Here is a 22,353-nt window from a genome sequence, read left to right on the forward strand (position 1 = left end):
TCGGCCGGACCCCACAATTTGGTCTGAAATAGAGTGTAGCGAACGGTCTTTCAGGGTCATTTGAGTATCTGTCTAATAATAATATTCACTCTGAATTAGTGCGATTAAGGATAGGAGAAATTTTCTCGTGAACTAGTAGCAAAGTATAGGAGGAAATTGAATATTCTGCAGAATACGTACAAGTTCTATTACAATATATTTAGATATATTTAAGTTTTATTTCAAATCCAATAATTAATCACAACTATAATACTTCGTCTAGTAAAGTTTGACCTCAGTAAGAGCGCTATCGTGAACACTATCCATCAAGGCAGCACCGATCGAAACGGCCTTGACAGCATCCTTCAAGTTAAAGTTGACAGGCTTGTCATACAGAACGTAGTCACGGAACGCCTCAATTTCGTTCTTGAAGGCGGGACCGAAGACCTGCATCTGAGTCTCGGCACCCTCCATTCTTGTTCCAGTGGAGTCAGACACATCAAGGTTAAGTAGTCGGGGCTGGCCATTGACAACGAGACGACCCTTGGTACCAATGACTTCAGTGGTGGAGTGATGACCATGCTGGTTATCTCGGCTTCCGTAGACATTGAAAATGACGTCGCCGGATTCAAATTGAATAATTCCAAATCCATCATCGACATCACCAAATTCCTTGAAGACTGGGAAGACGTTCGTAGTTCCAGTAGCAAAGACGCTTGAAGGGGTCTTGTCCTCACCAAGCAAGAACAGACAGACATCGATGTCATGAATGCAGCAATCAACAAAGATACCACCGGAGGTCTTGATGTAGTTGACAAAGTATTCGTTGTTCATAATCAGATCAGTGGTTTGAGATCGGATATTGATGACCTTGCCAATATCACCATTTTTGATCTTCTTGGCTGCCTCAACATAGGCTGGGACGTATCTGCGCGGGAAACCGCAGACAACCTTAAGATGAGGGAATTTCTGAGCCTCGTAGTATACATCCCAAGCAGACTTTGCATCCGGAGAGATAGGCTTCTCGCAGAAAACGTGCTTACCATTGTGCAGGGCAGCAAAGATGTTATCCTTGTGGAGCTTGTTAGGGGTAACAATAAGAACAGCATCAAAGAGATCCGACTTAATAAACTCGTCGAACTCCGAGAAAAGCGTGACTCCGTCGACATTTTCCTTCGCCCATTCGAGTTCGTGTGGGAGAACTGAGACGACAGCAGTAACCTCTATGAAGCGAGTCTCGATCATGTTTGTGATATGGATCTGACCCATGCGACCAGCGCCGGCAATTCCGAAACGAAGAACTTTTTTCTCTCCAGCCATTGTTGCAATAGAATTGAATTCGAGTGAACGTATGGTTACCGGTTTTAGCAAAATGAGCTGACCGGCAACAGCTCAATTCTTATATACTTCGATTCCGGGGTAATCTTCTCCCCCCACAGCCAAACGATTCTATAGCCGATTGATCAAGCCGGGTACCCTCGTACAGATTTAGATTTCCGTTCGCGGACATTGAAATCCGCAACTCTGCACTTCGGTTTAGGGTATTTCTAATACGTTCATGAGTAATATCTTAAGTAATGACTAATGAAGACAGGAACTGTTCTTGTTCTGCAAGCCCTGGTTGCTGTAAGTTGGTATTGAAAGGATTATCTCAACCACAATCCTGATTAATATTTATTTTTTATTCCATTAGCCGAAGATTGGGCCGATTTGAACGGTTGCTGTATTTTTAGTTAATAGGCTAATTGGCTAATTGGCTTGCTACCTACTGACTGTTGACTATCATACAGCAGATCAAGAGATCCCTTGGATTCAGAGACATGAACCAGTCCAACAAAACTCAGTGCGGGCACTTCCGCCGGTATTGTGCTGGGTGGAGGTGGAGTCGCCTAAATAGCCAGCGAAAAAATGAAGTAGAGCATGTGACCATACTTGTATCCCAAGGGGTATCTATCCTATTTGCTGTATTCTGTTGTCCCTCCCTCTTTATGCCATGTCCCGCCCTGCTAGTATTCTCATTACAGACTAGTCTAGTTCATTACCATTTTCTTAAGTAATCATAACAACTTTCAGAATCATGTGGTACTAGCCGACAAAGTATCTTCGATCTATTGATTATTACCCTGCTATTTAGTTGGTGTATTTTTGAAAGGGCTCTATAAAGAAAGAGTGCGTACACATTTTTTAGGGATTTTGCTTCACGACACTGCATTTGCACATGATCCGCAAGATGGCAAAATGTTATTTAAATAGTAACCATAAACAATGTTATGTACGCTACTTCATACTTGGTGAAGAAACTCTATTTAGAAAACTTGTTTGCTTTTCTTGACTGAGATTTATCCTCATGACTACCTCAGTCAGGCAACTCCAAAAATGCTTGATCTTATCTGCCTATTCAAGTTATATTGTCATATCTTTAGCCTGTAATTAGCATTGAGTCTTTTAATAGCAACAACTTTTCCATCTGCAGTTCTGTGGAAGTTTGATCTATTATTCGCCTCAAAATTGAGTGCTGGCCATGATTCAATCAATGTATCACCTTAAGGCTTAAGCAATATCGAAAGTTGGCGAATGATAAGTATTTTCAAGAAGCAGTCCCGAGAGTGGTTATTGCACATCAGGAAATGCACAAATGCAAAGCCTATTTCGGATATAACAAGATATTCTAGTTTGACGATTTTGCTTCGTAATTTTGATCTCCATATTATTCAACTCCGTTGCTTAATAGATCCTGTGAAAATAAACTCACTTGCCAATGCATCATTTTGGGAGGTAGTTTTCGGACCTCACATCTTCTCCTACCCTGAGTTACCAGTAAATTAATCTCGATATATCTTACAGCGTATTTCTAGCCGCGACTGAGACGACATGATTCTATGAGCCATCCAAAATTTGTAGATTAGGTTTCCATGAAATCACTATTTGAAAAATTCAATTTCGCTACACTGGCCAGGTGACAACTTACTGCTTGAATGTCAAACGCTTAGTTTCAGGATGACTTCTACTCGAATATTTACAATTTTCGGTAATATTAGAGTAACTTGAATATTCTGCTGATAAATAAAGACACAAACTCAGAGTTGGATATTCTCAATCTAGTCTCAGTTCTTTTAAGCAATTATATCTAACTTGCTTCCCATAGATACCATCAATATTCATTTCTCGTACGAATCGATAATTATTCATACTGAGTAGCTATCGTGAGTATATAATCCAGTTCTGAAAAATATGCTAGTGCTCTATTTGTCTTCCCAGATGATGAATTCAAATCGACTACCATCCCACAAGATCTGCCAACATATTATTAAGGGCTACGATATATTTCTTAATATTTCAACTTTCAATATTTATTGATTCGTAGCACATGCTTGTCGAATATCCTGGAGTAGCTCCTGTCTAATTTCTGGCAAAGGTTCAACAAACGCTCTAAAGCTCCTCAATATTATGATCCACGTGCTCAATCTACTTTCATAATTCTCTCAAATTTGCTGCTCTTTCAGTCTGCCAAGAGGAGAAGAGTTACTTCAGCAAATATTGAATGCCATTCAGTATCGCCTAGATAACCTTCAATCATCTGAATATGTGAAGTCGTGCCTGCAAGCTTAATTCTTGAAGTCCAGTTACAAAACGATCTCACAAATTTCTATCAACCCATGATCTCAGTGGACCACCACATATCGAATCTCTTAAACTGGCCGATTTTGATAAAAAAAGTATAATTGAGTATTTATGAGCAACAATTTTTATTAACCACGCTCAGTCTCCTTTCTCCAAGCCCATATGCCCGGTTCAGGTAGACTAGTGGACCAAGCTTTCGATATCTATTTTGACACTTCCAGAACAGGATTTTCTGGCCATTCCACTGGTCCCTTTTCCCTATTTACTTGCTGCAGTTTGCCTACTCATTTTCCTTTTGGTTTGGGCCAATCGTCATTCCCTGTCGAACCATGATGTTTTAGGCATATTTCCTAGCTGTATTCACTCCGATAGTCAACGGCCTAGTCTAGGAATCAAGATTTTATAATCTCGAGCTACTGGAGCCGTGCAGTAATTCATGGAATCAATCTCCTTCGCTTGTTATTATTTGGCCCCTAAAACAGAATTTGGTCCGTCCACAGCTACTTGAGCATCGCCATGCCTGGACGGGACTAATTCTGTCCTCTTCATCTATGCCTATCTTACTAGGACTAATTTCGGCCTATGCCTGCATCTGTCTCCGACACCATCGCGGCACTGTGTAACTGTATCTCGGTACACTAGAGTTCATTTTAAATGGTCTAGTTTCTATTTAGCTTTCTAAATTATCTGAGAACTAGCATGAAAGCGTCCAGTAAACTTCTTTGGAAACGATCTGGAAGTGATTCGAATTTCAAGGCATGACAGGACGCATTTCAAGGAAGCTTTGATGCCGTATCCAGTATTTGGACCCTGATCAAGTTCTGAACGGAATTCCTTAATTTTGACAGGAACAGGAACCAAGGATAAAAGCCCGACCTTCCCCATCCAGGGTCCTGCTCTGAGACATATTGCTCACTATCTTCCAAGTATATTTTTCGGTTTCTCCTCAGCTACAAGATGCTTTCTCACTTCGGAAAAATTGCTACCTGCCTGTTGTTGGCTGCTTCGGCTGTTTCTGCCAGAGGTCGCTTTCATCAATCCTCTCCTCGTTCAATTTACACTGAACATGCCATTGAAGCCATCGAGACACTCCAGAGTTATTATAATGAGACTACGGGCCGTTATGAGACCATTGGCTGGTGGAATGCTGCCAACTGCATCACCACTCTTGCTGATTTCACTAAACTTGATCCTACTGATGCCAACCGGTTGGGCCTTTTCGATGTGTTCCCCAACTCATACACCAACGCTCAAAGCTATCATGATGACTTTTTGAACGTCGCTTATGACGACGAAGGTTGGTGGGCCATGGCTTTAATCCACTCTTACGACGTTACAGGCACTACCGATTTTCTTACTATGGCCCAATCGATTTTTGAAGATATCAACAGTGGAGCCGATGATATTTGCGGTGGTGGCACTTACTGGGAAAAGACCAAAACTTATAAGAATGCTATTGCCAATGAGCTTTACTTATTTGTTGCTGCTAGCTTGGCTAACCGCGCTTCTAATCACACGGAGTATGAATATTATTATGAGATTGCAACTAGCCAATGGGCTTGGTTTAGAGACAGTGGTATGATTAACAGCGATAATTTGATCAACGATGGTCTTACTATCAATTCCGATGGCACTTGCACCAATAACGGCCAGACTACCTGGACTTATAACCAAGGCACTATTCTTGGTGCTCTTGTCGAGCTTGTCAAGGCAGGTGGTAACCGCACTGAGCTTTACTCTTATGCCAAGAATATTGCCACGGCTGCTATGACCAACCTCTCTACCAATGGCATCTTGCATGAGTCTTGTGAAGATTCCTGCGACTCCAATGCCATAATGTTTAAGGGTGAGTTTGGAATTTTTCAAAATGATAATTGCTAATTTTCAGGCATTTTTTTACGTAACTTGCATTATCTGTATAACTCTGGCATTGACAGTTTCACCAAGACTACGATCAAGAATTTCATTTTTACGAATGCTGATGCTGTATGGAGCTATGCTCGTTTTTCTGACAACAGTACCTTCGGCGAAGATTGGTCCGGTCCACCAGATGCGGGCACAGTTAATGCCGGAACTGAAAACTGTGGTTTGGATGCTTTGGTAGCTGCTATTGCTGCTGCTGGTTAGAAACAGATTGGACATTGTTGTATCCTCGGACGGAAACTAGGAGGCTTAGAAAGCCTTATGTGACCAGTGAATGAATCGTTATTAAATGTGAAATTTTTATACCATATTCAAGCTATCCTAAATACATTCCTTAAAAGTTTGTATAAAATTGGAAGATATCCACCCCCTATCAGTTGATATTGAGCGAGTCAGTGCGGGACCCTGAACTAGACTATATTACCTCATTAGTATACTTAAATGATCTCGATCAAAGAATTTGGTCTGGATAGTAATTACCGTATCGGCCATCCGAATGAATTCCATAAGCAAATCTCGAGCTAAGTCTAGCTCTAATATTTGGTTCATTTAGGGGCATCATGAACTGGACCTTTCGGACTTGGCTATTATAAACATATTCTTCGCTTCTTGCACCCAAATATCTTCTCTCAGAGTGATCTCGTGATCTACTTGCGTCTAGCTACTATCTTTGGTCTGATTCTGATTTGAAACGACTTTACACCTCAATCTTTCAACTTGGCATGTACTATAAAAAACCGACTTAAATCATTAGAATGCCGATTGAATTAACTATTGTTTCAAGTCTACATTCTTTCTATGATGTATTGTATATCAATTCCCTGCTGAGCAATACATCTCATGACATCTGAAATTCCATTTTCCAGTATCTCACTTCATTCTTATATGGATTAGAATTGACGTTGACCAATTTTTCTTAATCCAAAATTTTATACAAATTCAGAATTTCAACTCTGCTTTCATTATACTTTCTACTTAACACCAGCTCTCTGAAGCGGGATATATTTGTCAAGCATATAATCGCTCTAGCATTTCCATAACTCAATTATAGAATATATATTATGCTCCATAGGTTGATAAGGAGTCTCTCGAAAGGAAGTTTAGAGAATTTTAGGGAGGTATAAATGAAGTTTTTTAGTAAAAAAGATAATATCAAGGGTATATGATTTTCATGATTATTTTCTCAGCCAGAACTCTATTTAGCAATATTCTACAAAAATTTCGATTCATCTTCGGTATAGTCAACTTATCGACAAGAAATAAGCAATTTGAGCTTGTGAAGTGTTCTCAAAAAGTCATGATTTACAATTTTCATACACTAATCGTTTATGCGATTGTAAAACTCTTTAACTGTTACATTTGTAATATTTCCTTCTACAGGCAACGATGATTATGGTCCAACCCAGTATAGTCGGTGTGCCATGATTCAAACAATAAGTGCTAGGCAAAGTTTGCTATCAAATAGTGCACACTCCCTGAACTGACCGGTGTTCTAGTGTGCAAATCTGAAATCTAAGCGTGCAGATCCTTCGTCGACGGTATTGAATTTGTAATGATTCTGCTCCTCTTCTGTCATAGCGTTCCAGATTCTATCTCTATAACGATTACGACTGATATAGTATATCTTGACGAGAAGATAGACAGCTATCGACATACAACCTAGACCAATCAAGACCGAATTGCCACGATGGTAAAGAGGTTTATCATCGGCGCGATAAACATAAGAAGTAATAATCCCACTCAATTGACAAAACATATTGTACATTGCAGCCGACAAAGTTCTCGTGCGAACAGAGTTTGAATTTCTAGATGTCCATCCGACCTGGATAGCGTGCGTGGACGGTGAAGAAAGCAAGACAATTGTAACGGCATATTTGGCCCATCGACTTGTTTCGGCTGTAAATGTACGCAAAGGAATAAGACAGGCAACTATCCATACTTGAGCCACCACTCCAATCAATGATCGCTCATCTAGCCGCTGGGCAATATAAGTAATCGCAAGAAGAAATACCAGATGGGCAACTTGATATGGCAAAACCATTAAGGTACTTTGCAAAGTTGTAAATCCAATTGAACGCAACGTAAGCGTCAAGTAGGTAGAAACTGGTGAAGAAGACATACCAAAAACTAAACCGATAATATATATTGGCCAGAGATCGTAGTCAAGTAGCGAGCGCTTTAACATTTTGAAATTTAAGGCTTGACGATTGTGCATATCACCTTTTGATGGATCATCCCGTAAAACTCGATTAACAATAACAGTTTCCTCGCGCGCATTGAACCAGCCATTTCGTCCCCGAAACCACGAAGCCGTTTTAGTGGGCGAAGGAGGCAGAATCAAGAATGAAAATATTCCAACCACACAAGTAATGCAGCCTTCAATTAGAAAGAGCCATCTCCAGCCCTCTTTCCCACCAGTTCCATTCATATGAAGTATACCGAAGCCTAGAAAAGCCGAAATAATATCTGAGCAGGTAAGTGCTGCCCAAAAATAGGCGAGGCGGAGAGGAAGTTCCGCTGCAGTATAAAAATATGACAAATACAGGCAAATATCTGCAATGAAACCACCTTCCCATGCTCCAATAAGTCCTCTAGTAATATAGAAAGAGGCTGGACCATTAAGCCAATGCTGCGAAAAAGCGACAATACTCCAAGAAATCATCTGATCAAATTAGCATTTGTAACAAATTGGAAGTAGAATAATTACCTGGATAGGAATCCAGACGTCAGGGCCAAGCTTTTTACTAATTAGTTGTGAAGGAACTTCGCAAATAAGAAAGCAAACTTTGAAAATAGTATTTCCGTTGTTATATACGTTCGTCGAAAATTTTAAATCGGTTAACATATCACCAGCAACAGCTTGGGAAATGTTTCCACGATCAAGCTGAAGCGCCATGAACATTACAGAGCACCAAAGCATGATTCTTAAATCCATTTTTCTAATGATTGTCTTTTCTTCTCTCCATGTCCAGCGAGCTAGAGGATCAAATCTATGCAAATTTTCATATTCTGGAATGGGCTGCGAAAGCTTTGCCTGTTCGGGATCATCGAATACAGATGGCTGAGTGGCAACTGCATCTAGGTCTCGATCAATTTGAGACGGAAGTGTCCAAAAGTAATATTTGAAGGGACCTTCAGTTGCTAGTGGAGGCCAATCTTTCGGAATATTCAGATGAGCTGCAATACCTCCATAGAGAGTATTTTCAGTCGAATTAACTGGCGAAAGCTCTCTACTTAATGAATCGCGTTCACTAATCTCGCCTCCGGTAGATTTTTCTTTAGACTTCTCAAATTCAATACCGTCAGCAAGCATCTTGTTTTTGGTAACTCATACATGAGAAAGTTATCTGACATGAGAGCAACCCGGTATTTGTACATCATTTTGACTGGATAGACCCAAAAACATAAGACAGTGTATCTCTAGATATTCATCACGGAAAAAGCGTTCACAATTGCGACAGAGTCGGCTATCGAAAAGTGAAACAGTTCGTACTAAAATTCATAATCACGTTGGCAGCTTATTTTGCAACCCAACTGCCAAAAGTGAACATAATAGTTGTGTAACCAGCTCAATTGAAGCTTACACTAGTAACCTACCTATCTTGCAGATTTCTTATTTTAGAATAGATATAGTTCAAAGTCATATAGGTACTACATAATTCCGTAAGAATGCAAAGAATGGCGTAAGATGACTATTCGATTTTCGATCCCGCATATGCTGTAGGTAGACTCGATTCTTCTGTAATTGCATTAGCTTGCGAGATATGTGATCGGAGCTTATCTCTCTTTTAAGTTAGTTTAGTCCTGTCCAATAATTTATGCTTAACTTTACCATCTTCCCAAGCTGCAGTGATCCGTTTACACCAACGGTTTCACTAACAGAGTTTGCCGAGTTTGCCGTTTTCACAAAAACTTGAAGACTGAAGCATGAGCACCTAGTTAAACCATTCAAAAAAACTAATCAGGCATTTGTATAGATGTAGCTTCTAATGAAGATTAATTGGGTCAAGCAAAGTGAGATCAAATATCAAGAATGGTAGAACTTGTTGGATAGTATTTATTGGACGTGACTATCGCATAAACCTTGAGGACGCATTTGTGCTTTCCAGCGCTTATATGACAAATTAGCTATTCGGGACGTACTTCTCTATTAACAGATCCGAACCCATCTTGCTGGTGAGCTCTTGTAAACCACTCAAAATGGCTGCAAATCTAGAAGGTCATTCAAACTCTGATATCAATCGCACAGGCCTTTCAAATTTATCTCCAAACCGGCAATCGCACTAAATTTCTAGTGTAAAAAACTAGTAGTGTCAAAAATCAATAGCGTAACATTCATCTCTCATGAATTATACAGTGATAGCAAAGCTTGATAGCTCATTAGCTACCCTCCATTCAAATGACAACTTCCTGGCCATTTAGAGATTTCAGATAGCTTATTCAATCTGAACATGGGCACCTGCTCACGGATTGTCCTACGAAATCATTTTGAATGCAGGCATCTGAGCTCGTACAATTTTCATTATTGAATAGTGAGGTAATGAGTGTCACTTAGGGTTCTTAATGATTTTGTAGGAGGCTAATCTGAATATAATCAATTTCGCGATCTATATCAATTCTATTCGACTAATTTGAGAAATATAGGGAAACTATTTCAACTCAAAAGAAATTACCCCGGATCTCTCGAGATCCCTAGTATGCGCAGGAACAAAGGAAGGGCGCAAATGATACCAAGACATACTGATAATCATCACTAACAACATACAAGCAGCATCAAACACAAATGTAGCCCATTCATGAGTCAGTAAATATCCGGCTTTACCCTCCCCAAATTCAACAGCTCTAACAATGTTTCGCAAAATTATGAGGAAGCTCACAGCATATAAGCTTATGAGGAGTTCTTGCCAATGGATACCTGATTCGATCGACGATACCCATCTCTTCATGCGATGATGAAATACGACCGCAATCGTAATGAAAAAGCCAAAGAATATGATCTGAAGTGCCAGACCAGCGAGTATGATTTTTTGATAAGTGTTTGTTTGGCTTTCGGAATCCGAACGTGCGAGGAGACTGGCTCCTGCGCCTTGAATCAGGAAGCATACTATATCACTTGTGACAAAGATTTTAGTCAGCCACTTGCGAGATATTAAGCTATATCTCTCTCCATTAATTCTAGAAATGATACGACCTAAAAACATGTATGCCGTTGCAGCCATCAGTACCGGGGCAACCAATATAAGCACTGATTGAATTGAATAGAATGTTATGCTTTGAGGATGGCTATGACAATAGGCTCGGATAATGTAGCCCGCAAATTCAACTATTACAAAAATCAGCAATCTCATTTTCTGAATTTCGCTCGTTCGTTTACTCACAGATTCCGCCAATAAGCAAAGATATGCAGAATTTGGCGCTGTCTCTTCTGATGAACACAATATGGAATATGCATAATGCTAAGAATAATAGAGCCACTATGACATTACCAGGAACTGAGGTATAGTAATACCATAGTTGATACCCATGAACAGTTGGAGGTAAGTTTGACATTATGGAGTTATAGATCAAATTCTATAGATAGATGGTGCTGACTTTGATTGATTCGTAGATGTTACGAGATTCTGCCCATTCATAGCTGCTGGCTTATAGAGATCTATGATGTTTAAATAGTCATAGTGTATATACTGTTCTTCGTATTCCTTCCTTTTACGAGAGGATTTAACGCTTACAATGTACATTCTCCAAGTAAAAGTGTCCATACTGTGCGGAATTAACTTCTTTCGTTATTCTACTCAAGGATCGTACTGTACGGTGAACACGCGTATGCCGCACTAATACGCGTATTTGATTCGTTTAGCTAGAAGTCCTCTTTGGAATAATCGCTTCTGTGCCAGTTGGATGATGGCCAACCGGTAGGACTATCAGCGCTTATCTGGAACGCGCATGTCTTTGTTGATATGTTAATCAAGCGCATTGGTCATCAGAGATCTATTTTAATACACACCCTTGTATTCGTCACGCTTATACGACAATACGTCTCCGCAGTATACGACTGAACTTCCTTGATGTTGTTGATGCTGTCAATATTCGACCTGCTAATTAGATTTTTTTGATTGTACGCTAAAGTGGAACCTTATCTGTTTTATGATCTTAATTACTAATCGTTATTATAATAGTCTGTTGTGGCACTTCGTATCGCCCGTATAAACCACTACTGGACAGGTCCACTTGGAATACTCTTTGCCAGGCCACTCTGATACATGTCACGAAGGGCACATCGTAAGTCGAAAACCGGCTGCGTGCGATGCAAAAGTCGCCATATTAAGGTGAGCAAAGCTTTGTCAAATTCAAGATCTTAGACTAAGCTTATATGCTAAACTGTGTCTAAAAATATAGTGTGACGAACACAGACCAAAATGTATAAACTGTACAACAGCTGGTTTCGAGTGCAAATTCTTGCATGCAGCAAAACTATCGATCAATCAGGAGATCAGCATATCGCAAAAATACAGATTGAAATTAGCAATTGATGAAAACATCAGTTCTTCTGAGATTGATATCAAAGATAGCTCAGCCGAGATAAATGTTCTTGATCTGCAGCTTTTCTATAACTTCATTTCGAAAATTTCATTTAGCTTTTGGTCCACTCCTGAATATGACCAGAATTATGACAAACTGGTATTATCTATAGCTTTACAACATCGATGTTTGATGTCAGAGTTACTCGCCTTTTCGGCTTTATATATCAGTGAACATGAAATCCAAAAGAGACAATATTATAGAAGTATTGCCACAGCCTATCAAAATCGAGCTTTGTCTGGATTGAAAGAAAGTTTGGAGCATTTGGACGAGTCGAATTGCACCGCAGTCCTATTGTTATCGAATCTGATAGGATTGCATTCATTTCGGACAGTTTTTGCATCGTTATCAGAGTCTGTCCCGTTCAGCGATTTTTTAATGAAAATCACACATTTAATAAATCTTCAGCGCGGAGTGCGGGCAGTAATTCATCCTTATTGGAGCTGGTTTTTGTCTAGTCCAATAGGGCCAGCAATCCGCAGTAGTCATGATTTCAGACTGCAATGCTCCAATATGGAGGGCTCAGACACTGAAACTCTGAAACAGTTTATATTATCAAAAAATTTAGGAACGACAACTAATGAAATATATTTGAAAGAGCTAGAATATCTTCAGTTAAATTTCAATCAAGTGAGACTACTAAGGGACAACAATCCAAAGCCACTACAAGGATTATTTGCGTGGCTAGTCACGATATCCAGGGAGTTTCTTCAGAGTTTGGAAGCCGAACAGGCTGAAGCTCTTTTGATTCTTTCTTTTTATGGTGTAGTTTTACATCACTACCGGGAATATTGGCTTGTACGTGATGCCGGACGGATTCTGGTTAATTTCGTAATTGAACGACTTGGCTTGGACTATTCGTCCTGTTTGCAATGGGCTCATGAACAGACCAATTCACAGACAACAGAAAGAAAGGAAGACGATCAGGGAGATCTCTTATTACTTGTACCGCAAGAGGTTTCTCCCTCCCCTGGCGTTACGATATAGCTTGGAATTTATGGGATCACTATAAGTTGGAGACTAAAGGTTGATTACATTGTCATTTGGTTGCTTTAGAACCAGAAAAAGATAGAAATGATATAAGCAGTTAATTATGTAATTGTGATTTCCAATCTAATGAATATCTCAAATCTTGTGGTTCGTTCGAATCGATTATCCTGGCAAACGACAAGCAACCATTAGATCGGTTAAACACATTTGAAGAGAGAAGTCTGTTCTGAGCCTACATATATAACAAGAGCGTGTAAAATCATTATATCTGCAAATTATGAGAAAAAACAAGAAGGGAAGGGAGAATGAAAACTTATGTGCTATTTTACTGAAAACAATTAGTTGATCAAAATCATTCTAAATTTTTCAAGTCAATATCCATCGTCGCACAAAATTCACAGTTGCGGTCATACCTAGTAGAAAGCACAGAACCCCGTCAGATTTTCTCCAGTTAAGCTACTATGGGCTCACTTAGTACTGCGGTGGGAGACCACGCTGGAATCGTGAGTGCTGCAATTTTTCATGAACTTCAAGTTGATAATTTTTTTGGCTGTCTATGATTCATCAGATCTAAATAGTGAGCCAAAAAGTATTGTTATATCACAAAATAGAAATATTATTTCGAATTTGCAGTCAGATCTATTCAATAGTTTAGTGGTTCATAATTATTTGCAGTGAATACAGACAAGATGGTAAAGCAAGATCATTTATTGATTTAGAATAAACCCAATCATGTTCACATTGTTAGGAAAAGAGCAGGTATAATGCCTTTCTGTATGTTTGTGAGTGAAGAGATAAGGGAGAGGCCGTTTCCCTTTCAAATTACTTTATTAGGCAATATGTCAACACGGACTGGCTTGCAAATAGGTTTGTACATTGGATAATGGAGGTTAACCCTCAACCTTTTCATAGCAATTATAAAGAACAAATTCTCCAAACGCGCTTATTTTATATATATTTCAGCAAGCTTAGTCTCATAGGGCAGTTAACTATTTGAAGTCAGGCACATCTCACCGAGCATACTCTCACAAGGCAAGTTTACTGCCTTGTAGAGAACCACGAGCAATTACTTCAGCAAACAAATATCACACAATGCGGACGATTCAAAGATAAATTGATATATTTGGTCCTCCTCTACCCCACAAATCTTTTCTGTCATAATTTTCATACTTCATCTCTCTGGAATCGAATGGTACACCATATTTGATTTTATCGTCTTAAAGTCTAGACTAGTAGGATTACTCCTTCTATCTTCATAATGAATTCCACCTCTATTGCTGCTATGGAGCAGATTTCTGAATACATTTGGAGCAACTTGACTACCATTGCAAACTCTGATGCACCTTCAGCTATCACAGAACTTTTTGCCGATCTTCTGATTAACAACGATAATTCTACTGCGACCAATACAGCCCCTCTCCAAGCAGTTTCGACCGGCTTCGCCAAAGGACTCATTAGAAAAACAGTCTTCGCAGGTTTTTCGGAGCTCGGTCAGAGAGTGTATGTCTGGGTCCGTGATAATCCAGACACAATCGATCACATACTTAGCCTTACGAACAACTCGCTCAGCATCGCCACTAACTTGGAGCATATCTATCAATTGTGCAAGAGCGCGCAAGCTCTTGGTGCATAACAAATTTTTCGTTGTTTTCATTTTAGATATTATTGAGCGGCAATTTTTAATGAAATTGGTTTATAACTTCATCCCCCTATAAATCCGCTCCATCGTATATACGGTCCCAAAATCAAATCGAACGCACCGTTTGAACAGAAAAATAGTCATGTAAACACTTTAATTGACGTTACTATCTTCAATTTTGTCTTATTATATTCTCTACAATCTCGCAAGTTGTAGAATGAGAGTTGTACCTCCCCCTCCCTCCCTCTAATAACACAAGTTGGGATTACCCTGTAGTACTGCATGAATAGTCTCGTTCCTGATTTCCCGCGAAAGGAAGCTTTACAATTCTCGGTACCGACGCGATTGTATAATTTTCTCGATATCAAAATATCCGGACAAATATTCAAAGAAGGCTGAGACTTGGCCCTCAAAGAACGAAATCGTGATTGTATCAAATCACGGGTATACACGCACAGACAACTAACTATTTTGACATATATTCAGTCAAGGCTTGGCTCAAACCAATTATATCAGGCTTTTCTCGAACAGGATATCCAATAAAAGGAACTCTCAGATTTATATATTAATTAGTTAAATAAATCTCAGAGCTGAGGAGTCCAAAAGCCCTCAGACTTCTCAGAGTATAGTCATACCGCTCTCTACACAAGACTAGACCAGAAGAAGAGCCAATTTCATGACAAATCAGTTGGTTGACTTTTTCCAGGAGATGAGAATTTGAATCCATTAGTTCAATCTTGGTTAAAGTGAGACAGAATCAGACTTCGACCAAAAGCGTATAGTTTATAACGTATCTGCTGTTGAATCAGTAGCAAGGTGGATATCGAAACGAGCAATATTGTTGTTGTACTATAATTACATATATCAAATCATATTCTTCAAAACACGTCGTCGGATTGAATTGACAGTTGACACAAGAATCTCATAACAGAAAATTCGTTAATTAGTATAATCATTGACTAATTCCAATAATTCCAATATTTCAGGAAGTAAACATTTGCGCATAGATTTCCCCGAATTTAAACAAACAATGTGGCACTACTGTCGTCCAATAGTTTCAAGATTTTAAGAGTCATGTTGATTCAAAATCAGTAGATTGATATTACGAATTAAAAATCGATGCCCTTCTTAGTAGGGTTTCACCGATAATTTTGTAATAAAACTCCAACTACTGAAGTCCTCAAAGCCGAGCAACACTTGATCAAATTAGAATAGATATGTTCGAGCTATGATGAAATTCGGCAATGTTCAGATCTCCAAAAGACTTAATGTTAATTATTCAATTATCTTGTCGCTTACTTCAATGCTAATCTTATGCTCAAATACAACGTAAAAATCAGTCATGAGCTACCGCATCACCTTCAGCTGATTTGCTACTATACAATTTTGTTTAGTATGTGACAAATCGAAGCTGATCCAATCAGGGCGACTTGGTCACGTGTAGATTCTATTTAGGATATCGAGTAGTTTGATATCTATCTTCTCTAATCTCAAATATGTTTACTACTTGATATTCATTTTTTATCGATCAATTTTATTTACCATGGTTCTCATTCCTCCTAAGCCTATCACGCTTTACTGCTGTAACATGTATGAAATTGTATGCATTAAGCTTGCTTTGTGTATTCACCCTTTTTAGCTGTCCTTGGGCTGCTCGTACTTGGATTGCATTGACCCAGGCAAATGTCGAGTACGAATATGTTGAGATTGATTTGAAGAACAAGCCAGAATGGTTTTTGCGTGATGTAAATCCCGGCGGTATGTGTCCTCTTTATCATATATGAGCAATATGCTCATCACGGAATAGGCAAGGTTCCTACTCTTAAGTACGGTGAAGACTTGATCATTGAGAGTGCCGTTACAACAGAAGTAAGTAGGTTTTATATGGAGTTATTTTCTAGCATTAAATCTTTTAGTTTATTGCAGATCTTTTTCCCGAGGGTAAGTACGCTTTCTGTCTCAATTGATTACAGACTTTCTAATCTCTTAGCTGGCCTTTTACCCAAAGATGCTTTTAAGCTAGCTCAGAGCAGATTAATGGCAGACCGCTTCATGGAGTTGATTTTTCCCATCTACCGAAAGGCTGTATTTGCGTCCAATCTTGAAGTGATTCCTACTATCTTCGGAGAGATTGACAAGTTTGTGCCCTACTTAATCAACCCCAGTCCATTCTTTGGCGGCTCTGATCATCCTATCCTGGCGGAGATTTTGATTGTTCCATTCATCTCTCGAGTACGTATTATATAGTTCCGGGACTCTTTTAGTTTAAATGCTAACGCACAAAGCTTTATCTCCTTCTTGAGTCTGAATACTCGCCGAAAGAAGTATACACCAAATTGTCTACGTAAGTTATTCAGGTTTACGTTTGAATGATTAAACTAATAGCAAGTGATCCGAAATACAAAATTTTTAATGACTGGTCTGGTGCTTTAATGGCTTCCCCTGGTGTCGCTAAGACTTTTGATAAGTCACTTGTAAGTATCTCTAATTGGTATTTGCTGCATATTTTGTTAACCGCAGATAGAATGCCAAATTTTTCGCTGAACGTATTGTGGCCAAGTAGATTTGTACAAAGTGCAAGTTACCTGTTCTATGTGTTTTGGATTTTTTTATATTTGGTAGAAGCTTGCTTGTTCATCTACTTAAAGTTAAGTCTCTGCAATGGAAATTTTAGTTGGAATATATAGTTTCATCTTTTGTCTATGTGAGAATGATTGTTTTCAAGTATATTCTCCAAAACTCGGCCTTTATAGAAAATCAGCGACACCAAATTTATAAACAGATTTCTGATACATTGTTTCCTTCAAGTCCAAAATTAAAAAGCTGTCATTTCTTCACAATAGCCGTAGATTCACTTAGCCATTTTTTTGTAGCTATGGGATATAGGAAGAGAAAGGGTGACTAAATCTTTGAGAGAGGTTTGAACCGACAGAATATTAGTTCTGATTTTTATTTACTAGTCGTGAGTTAATTGAGGATGGGTAAATAAGAGTACATTGGCACAAAATGATCAAGACTCTTCAGAATCATCGAAATCTCTTGAGTAATATGATTATGAGTTCAAGCCGGTCTTGGATGTTTGATCTTGAAAAATGCCCAGTAAGACCTCACCCAAAACCTGAGCAATCACAAGCTTTCTGAACTAGTTTACCCTCAACTCTTGTATGCAAATCAACTATCCAAATCCAGATCGTGGCGATCTCTTCAAATATAAAATAAAATAAAGTAATAGATCTTAAATATGATCTAGAGAGTCTACCGTTCTAATCTATTAAATAACTTTTCCTGTTCAGCCCATAATAAATATCGCAATTTGCAATAATGACTAATTAAATTGAAGACTCCAGTGTTCAGGTTGCTCCATGGACTCATCTATCAGTCAGTTTACACAGCACTTCAGAGTCAAGGATCATTTACTGAGATCTCGATTGCTAATAGACATACATAAACACAGCTTCATTTATTATAGAATACGATAAATCATATTCTGCAGAAAAAAATTTGATCCGTTCTGCATAGCAATGAATCCCGTGAAACCATATTAACACGATAGCATTTATTCGTTCTCCAATATTTCATAATCTAGGTTTGTTAATTAAGAACTAATCAAAAAAATTAATAATTAAATAATATTTTTGAGTTAAGGCATAATGCTCCAGGATATATTCGCCTGAAGTCTGTGAGCCTTGCTATAAAATAAAATATGACTGCTAAGGATGTGATAAAATGGATAATTCTTATAATGCTAAAGAAAATTGTGGACTTATATTTGCTGGAGAGAGCTAGCCACTCCTTCCCAGAGACAGAACGATTGATTACTGTCAAGAAGTTCGATTACCGTTCTTTTCTAAGCCTGCTGGGTATCATAATATCTTTGTACCGAATAGGTTTTTTTCCACTGGCCAGAAACTTCACATTAGGCTAAAGGGTACAAACACAGTATATGAAATTAATGGGAAGCTTTAGTTCCAGCTTGATCGATTTATTTCATATAAATAAAAAGCAGGCATTACGAAATATTTAGAATCTCTACCCGTGTTTAGAGCAACCAAGTGCTCTGTCAAGCGACAGATTTCGAGGGTGAATACTATCTGTATAGTTCCAAATCTTGAAAGTCGAAAATTTAAATTTAATGCAGTAGTTAGACAATTAAAAAAAATGCCTGTCCGAGTTAGAAGCAAATTGTCAAAATCTTATAAACTCTGTCATGAACTCCACTATATCTGCAACATCATCGTAAATTGCAACTTCTCAATAATTCATGTCATCATCCGACCTGGCCGCGCCAGATAAAACTTCTATTCTCACGATAACGAGAATTAAAGCACCTTCATACTACCACACTCTGAGAGGTTTCCCATAAGTTTCAACTACAATTCTCAAGTTTTTAAAACTCCGCAGAGTGCAGCAAAAATTAATAGCTAACAATCATATGACAAAGACTAAATAAACAATCGATACCTCAAGCCGCCACGAAGACGACTGAGACATTCATTCAAATCTGGAGAAAATCAAATCATATTTACCGAAGGCAGACGGCACATGCAGCTGATTCGAGCCTCAAATATCAAACCTGCCTCAAATTGATGTTGCCTTCCCGAACAAATTATACAGCCTCAGATTCCCACAACTGCCGCAACTGCTGCAACTGCGAGTTCTCGGCAATATCACGTGTAACGGACAACTTGATTCTCAGTTCATAAGGGGCAATTAAATTTTCGATTATCATACTGACCTCAGTTTACCCTATAAATATAACTTGAGCTACTTATCTCATAAACCTGACTTCATAAACTCCTTGCAATTGAGATTTCCATTTTTCCTCAAAACAAAAGCCCCGCCATACGTGTAATGGTAGAATTCAGTCCAAATATCCAAAGCAAAGAAAAGTCATTTATTCTATCCGAAACGAAGCCAAATTGAGTATTTTCAAAGCAAATATAATAAAGAATCATCGTTCCAATAAACAGGCGGAACAGTTCATCAAGACGAACTCATCTTTTTCATATTATATTTAGAAGTTTTTCAAGAGAAAGATTTCTTTCAAAGTTCTAACTTTCGCTTTTCAGTAAGAGCTCTCCTCGAGTGACCATTTCTAAACTGAAATATATCACACTATTAGTCAAACCACATCAGTAAAACTTAGAAACTTACCCAATTCCGAACTTGAGATTCTGTTAATCCACACAAATCAGCTAGATATGAAATTTCATCAGATGAAGGACGAGAATTAATTTCAAATGAAGCAAGCAAAACTTTTTGCACACTCCTCGAAAATTTACTACGTCCAAATCGACGATGTCCTGTAGCCTTCGGAACACGCAACTTTCGCGACTCCTCTTTCGACAACTTTGAAAACAAAGACTCAACGCCCGAATCCAAATTATCACTCTAAAATAATTAGCAATAATCACAAAACAAAATAATAAAACATACAGCAAGAGATCTCAAAGAATGCAAAATAGCGAGTGATTTCGGAACCTCATTCAACAAATCTTCAGTTGCAGATCCTTCTACTTCGACCAAATTCTCAAATGTATTGCTCGTTACCAACTGTAAAAAAGATGAAGGCTCCAACAACTTTTCAGAAGGCATCAAAAAACTACAAGCTTGATTAATTATGACCAAATTCGCAGAAAGATCTTCCAAATCATCTTGATAGCTCCAGCCAGCAGAAACAAAACCAGAATCGAAAATGCTCGAACCGTTCATGAAGCCAAAAATGCAGCAAAAATAAGATTAATCCCAACTGCAAACGCTATAAATTTGAAAATTTAATAGTTACCCGCAACAAAATTCGGCTGGATAATAACAGATGAAAAAAAATGAATCAAAAATTCCAGACCAAAGGAGGTCCCTGGGAGTAAGAAATACATTAGCACCCAGCGCCGCCTCCAACAAATCCCTAAAAGTCCCCATATCCACAGAACACCATGACATTCCCACGACCCAAGTCATCCACCTATTCAAAAGGTCATCAGATCAGCTGCAATTGGGGCCAGCAGCCATAGACGCTCAATTCAAAACAACAATTGGCCAAATGAGGCTTACTCAAAAATTTAATCGATATAATATCTACAAATCCAAGATGAAACCAAAACCACAAACTCTAACAGCATCTTACTGGCCGACAATTACGGACTGAATAATAAGCGCCAGGGTATGGGTTATAAATCTGGCATAACATGTCAAAGCGCAAGATCAAGGTAAGGGGAATTTCTCACCATCCCTCGCCAAAACATATTCTCGCCAGTGACAATTAAACTACGAACCTGCCACAAACGAGCTTCTCAAAAAACGATCAAGAAAATGTAGTAAATTGAGCAACCCCAAATCGTACAACCACGCCACAGTCCGTGCACAAGCCCATCCATCAACTATATAGCGTCCCCAGATCTTCCATCTCCGACAACAAGACATTCACATAAAGAACAACGTGCTCATCACCCAAGACCCCGCTACACGCTACCTCCAAATCACCAAGGCACCAACCCAATTCATCAACATGGAAGAGATCAACACAACAATACCTGTCACTGCTCAAGACCTTTCCACGGCCAACGCACTAAAACTAGCAAAGGAACTCAAACTACAAGTCTTCCTCCTACCCACTGGATATACACCAATGGTTATCAAGACACCACCGGAAAAAACAAATCATACATACAAATGCTCACAAAACCCACCCACCTACATTGTCCGACCCCACAAGCCCTCTACCAATCAACCCCCATCAACAACTTGCTGCAATCGATTTTCCATAAAGAATCGCATCCACAAAATACCGCGACCACGCAACGCATTCATCATATACCGCGGCCAAAAACATAGCCAAGTCATGCAAAGCGGAGAACTCGCCAACACAGCAGCGTCAAGAATAATCGCGCAGGTCCGTTACATTTACATTAATGAGCTTCTCTAACCAGAACAGATGTGGAAACATGAATCACAGGAAGTCAAAGATCACTACAAAAAACTGGCAGAAGAGGAACGCAACCATCATAAAGCTATGTACCCAGACTACCGATACACTCCTCGGCGACCCGGCGAAAAGCAAAGACGCCGAAAAAGATCCCAAAGGCCTGCCGACGAATATGACATTGACTCCGACTACCCTTCAGTAACATCCGAAGAAACACCTGGCGCGGAAAACTATGAACACAATGAAATTCCTCAGCCATACACACCACAACTCATCTCCAATTCCAATTGCGATTCTCCTGACGGCTCTCTCGACAACAAAAGTCCTGTGAACGCAACATTTGAGAACCAATATTCGATGGAACAGAACTTCCCTCTCTTCAATAGTGTAACAGTCGGTAAGTATCGATTTGCTCGTCATAAAAACTTTGCAAAGAAATCTGACATCAAAGAAACCGGATGTAATCCCGGCTTTTATAGTGAAAATGAAATTATGGATCCCGTTCTTGAATTTTTGGGAGGAGGAAAAAATATTTATGTTTGGAATTAGAAATAATTTATACTTTTTGTTTGATAATCATTACATTAACATGAGGGTTTGAGGGTTTTGAGGGTTTGAGGGTTTGAGGGTTTGAGGGTTTGAGGGTTTGAGGGTTTGAGGGTTTGAGGGTTTGAGGGTTTGAGGGTTTGAGGGTTTGAGG

At 39.0% G+C, this 22,353-nt stretch overlaps 8 protein-coding genes across 8 annotated transcripts; 4 read left to right on the forward strand and 4 right to left on the reverse strand.

Annotated features, from left to right (window-relative positions):
- Positions 1–81: 81 nt before the first annotated feature.
- Positions 82–1,358, reverse strand: V1516DRAFT_674239 (uncharacterized protein). Its single transcript, XM_066922065.1, has one exon. It carries the CDS (start codon positions 1,297–1,299, stop codon positions 259–261), a length of 1,041 nt encoding a protein of 346 aa, XP_066778528.1. The 5' UTR covers positions 1,300–1,358; the 3' UTR covers positions 82–258.
- A 2,891-nt stretch (positions 1,359–4,249) lies between these two features.
- On the forward strand, positions 4,250–5,868 carry V1516DRAFT_311019 (glycoside hydrolase). Its single transcript, XM_066918885.1, has 2 exons — positions 4,250–5,446; positions 5,489–5,868. The coding sequence occupies exons 1-2, from the start codon at positions 4,558–4,560 to the stop codon at positions 5,725–5,727; spliced, it is 1,128 nt and encodes a 375-aa protein (XP_066778529.1). The 5' UTR covers positions 4,250–4,557; the 3' UTR covers positions 5,728–5,868.
- Positions 5,869–7,015: 1,147 nt separating this feature from the next.
- Positions 7,016–8,836, reverse strand: V1516DRAFT_622395 (major facilitator superfamily domain-containing protein; the record flags this gene model as incomplete). Its single annotated transcript, XM_066919582.1, has 2 exons — positions 7,016–8,185; positions 8,231–8,836. The coding sequence occupies 2 exons, from the start codon at positions 8,834–8,836 to the stop codon at positions 7,016–7,018; spliced, it is 1,776 nt and encodes a 591-aa protein (XP_066778530.1).
- Positions 8,837–10,172: 1,336 nt separating this feature from the next.
- V1516DRAFT_664004 (RTA1 like protein-domain-containing protein) lies at positions 10,173–11,073 on the reverse strand (the record flags this gene model as incomplete). Its single annotated transcript, XM_066920556.1, has 2 exons — positions 10,173–10,846; positions 10,902–11,073. 2 exons carry the CDS (start codon positions 11,071–11,073, stop codon positions 10,173–10,175), a joined length of 846 nt encoding a protein of 281 aa, XP_066778531.1.
- Positions 11,074–11,416: 343 nt separating this feature from the next.
- V1516DRAFT_674251 (uncharacterized protein) lies at positions 11,417–13,559 on the forward strand. Its single transcript, XM_066922066.1, has 3 exons — positions 11,417–11,638; positions 11,700–11,849; positions 11,920–13,559. Exons 2-3 carry the CDS (start codon positions 11,784–11,786, stop codon positions 13,087–13,089), a joined length of 1,236 nt encoding a protein of 411 aa, XP_066778532.1. The 5' UTR covers positions 11,417–11,638; positions 11,700–11,783; the 3' UTR covers positions 13,090–13,559.
- Positions 13,560–16,229: 2,670 nt separating this feature from the next.
- On the forward strand, positions 16,230–17,590 carry V1516DRAFT_674260 (thioredoxin-like protein). The gene is made up of 8 exons (XM_066922067.1): positions 16,230–16,321; positions 16,371–16,489; positions 16,539–16,600; positions 16,648–16,672; positions 16,722–16,963; positions 17,017–17,075; positions 17,121–17,205; positions 17,256–17,590. The coding sequence occupies exons 1-8, from the start codon at positions 16,275–16,277 to the stop codon at positions 17,292–17,294; spliced, it is 678 nt and encodes a 225-aa protein (XP_066778533.1). The 5' UTR covers positions 16,230–16,274; the 3' UTR covers positions 17,295–17,590.
- A 2,184-nt stretch (positions 17,591–19,774) lies between these two features.
- Positions 19,775–20,443, reverse strand: V1516DRAFT_685313 (uncharacterized protein; the record flags this gene model as incomplete). Its single annotated transcript, XM_066923607.1, has 3 exons — positions 19,775–19,831; positions 19,886–20,122; positions 20,168–20,443. 3 exons carry the CDS (start codon positions 20,441–20,443, stop codon positions 19,775–19,777), a joined length of 570 nt encoding a protein of 189 aa, XP_066778534.1.
- Positions 20,444–21,017: 574 nt separating this feature from the next.
- Positions 21,018–22,264, forward strand: V1516DRAFT_674277 (uncharacterized protein). The gene is made up of 3 exons (XM_066922068.1): positions 21,018–21,620; positions 21,663–22,050; positions 22,105–22,264. Exons 1-3 carry the CDS (start codon positions 21,237–21,239, stop codon positions 22,200–22,202), a joined length of 870 nt encoding a protein of 289 aa, XP_066778535.1. The 5' UTR covers positions 21,018–21,236; the 3' UTR covers positions 22,203–22,264.
- The last annotated feature ends 89 nt before the right edge of the window (positions 22,265–22,353 follow it).

Source organism: Lipomyces oligophaga (assembly GCF_038497815.1).
Source record: "Lipomyces oligophaga strain CBS 7107 unplaced genomic scaffold V1516scaffold_3, whole genome shotgun sequence".
In the NCBI taxonomy this organism is placed as follows: Eukaryota; Fungi; Ascomycota; class Lipomycetes; order Lipomycetales; family Lipomycetaceae; genus Lipomyces; species [Lipomyces] oligophaga.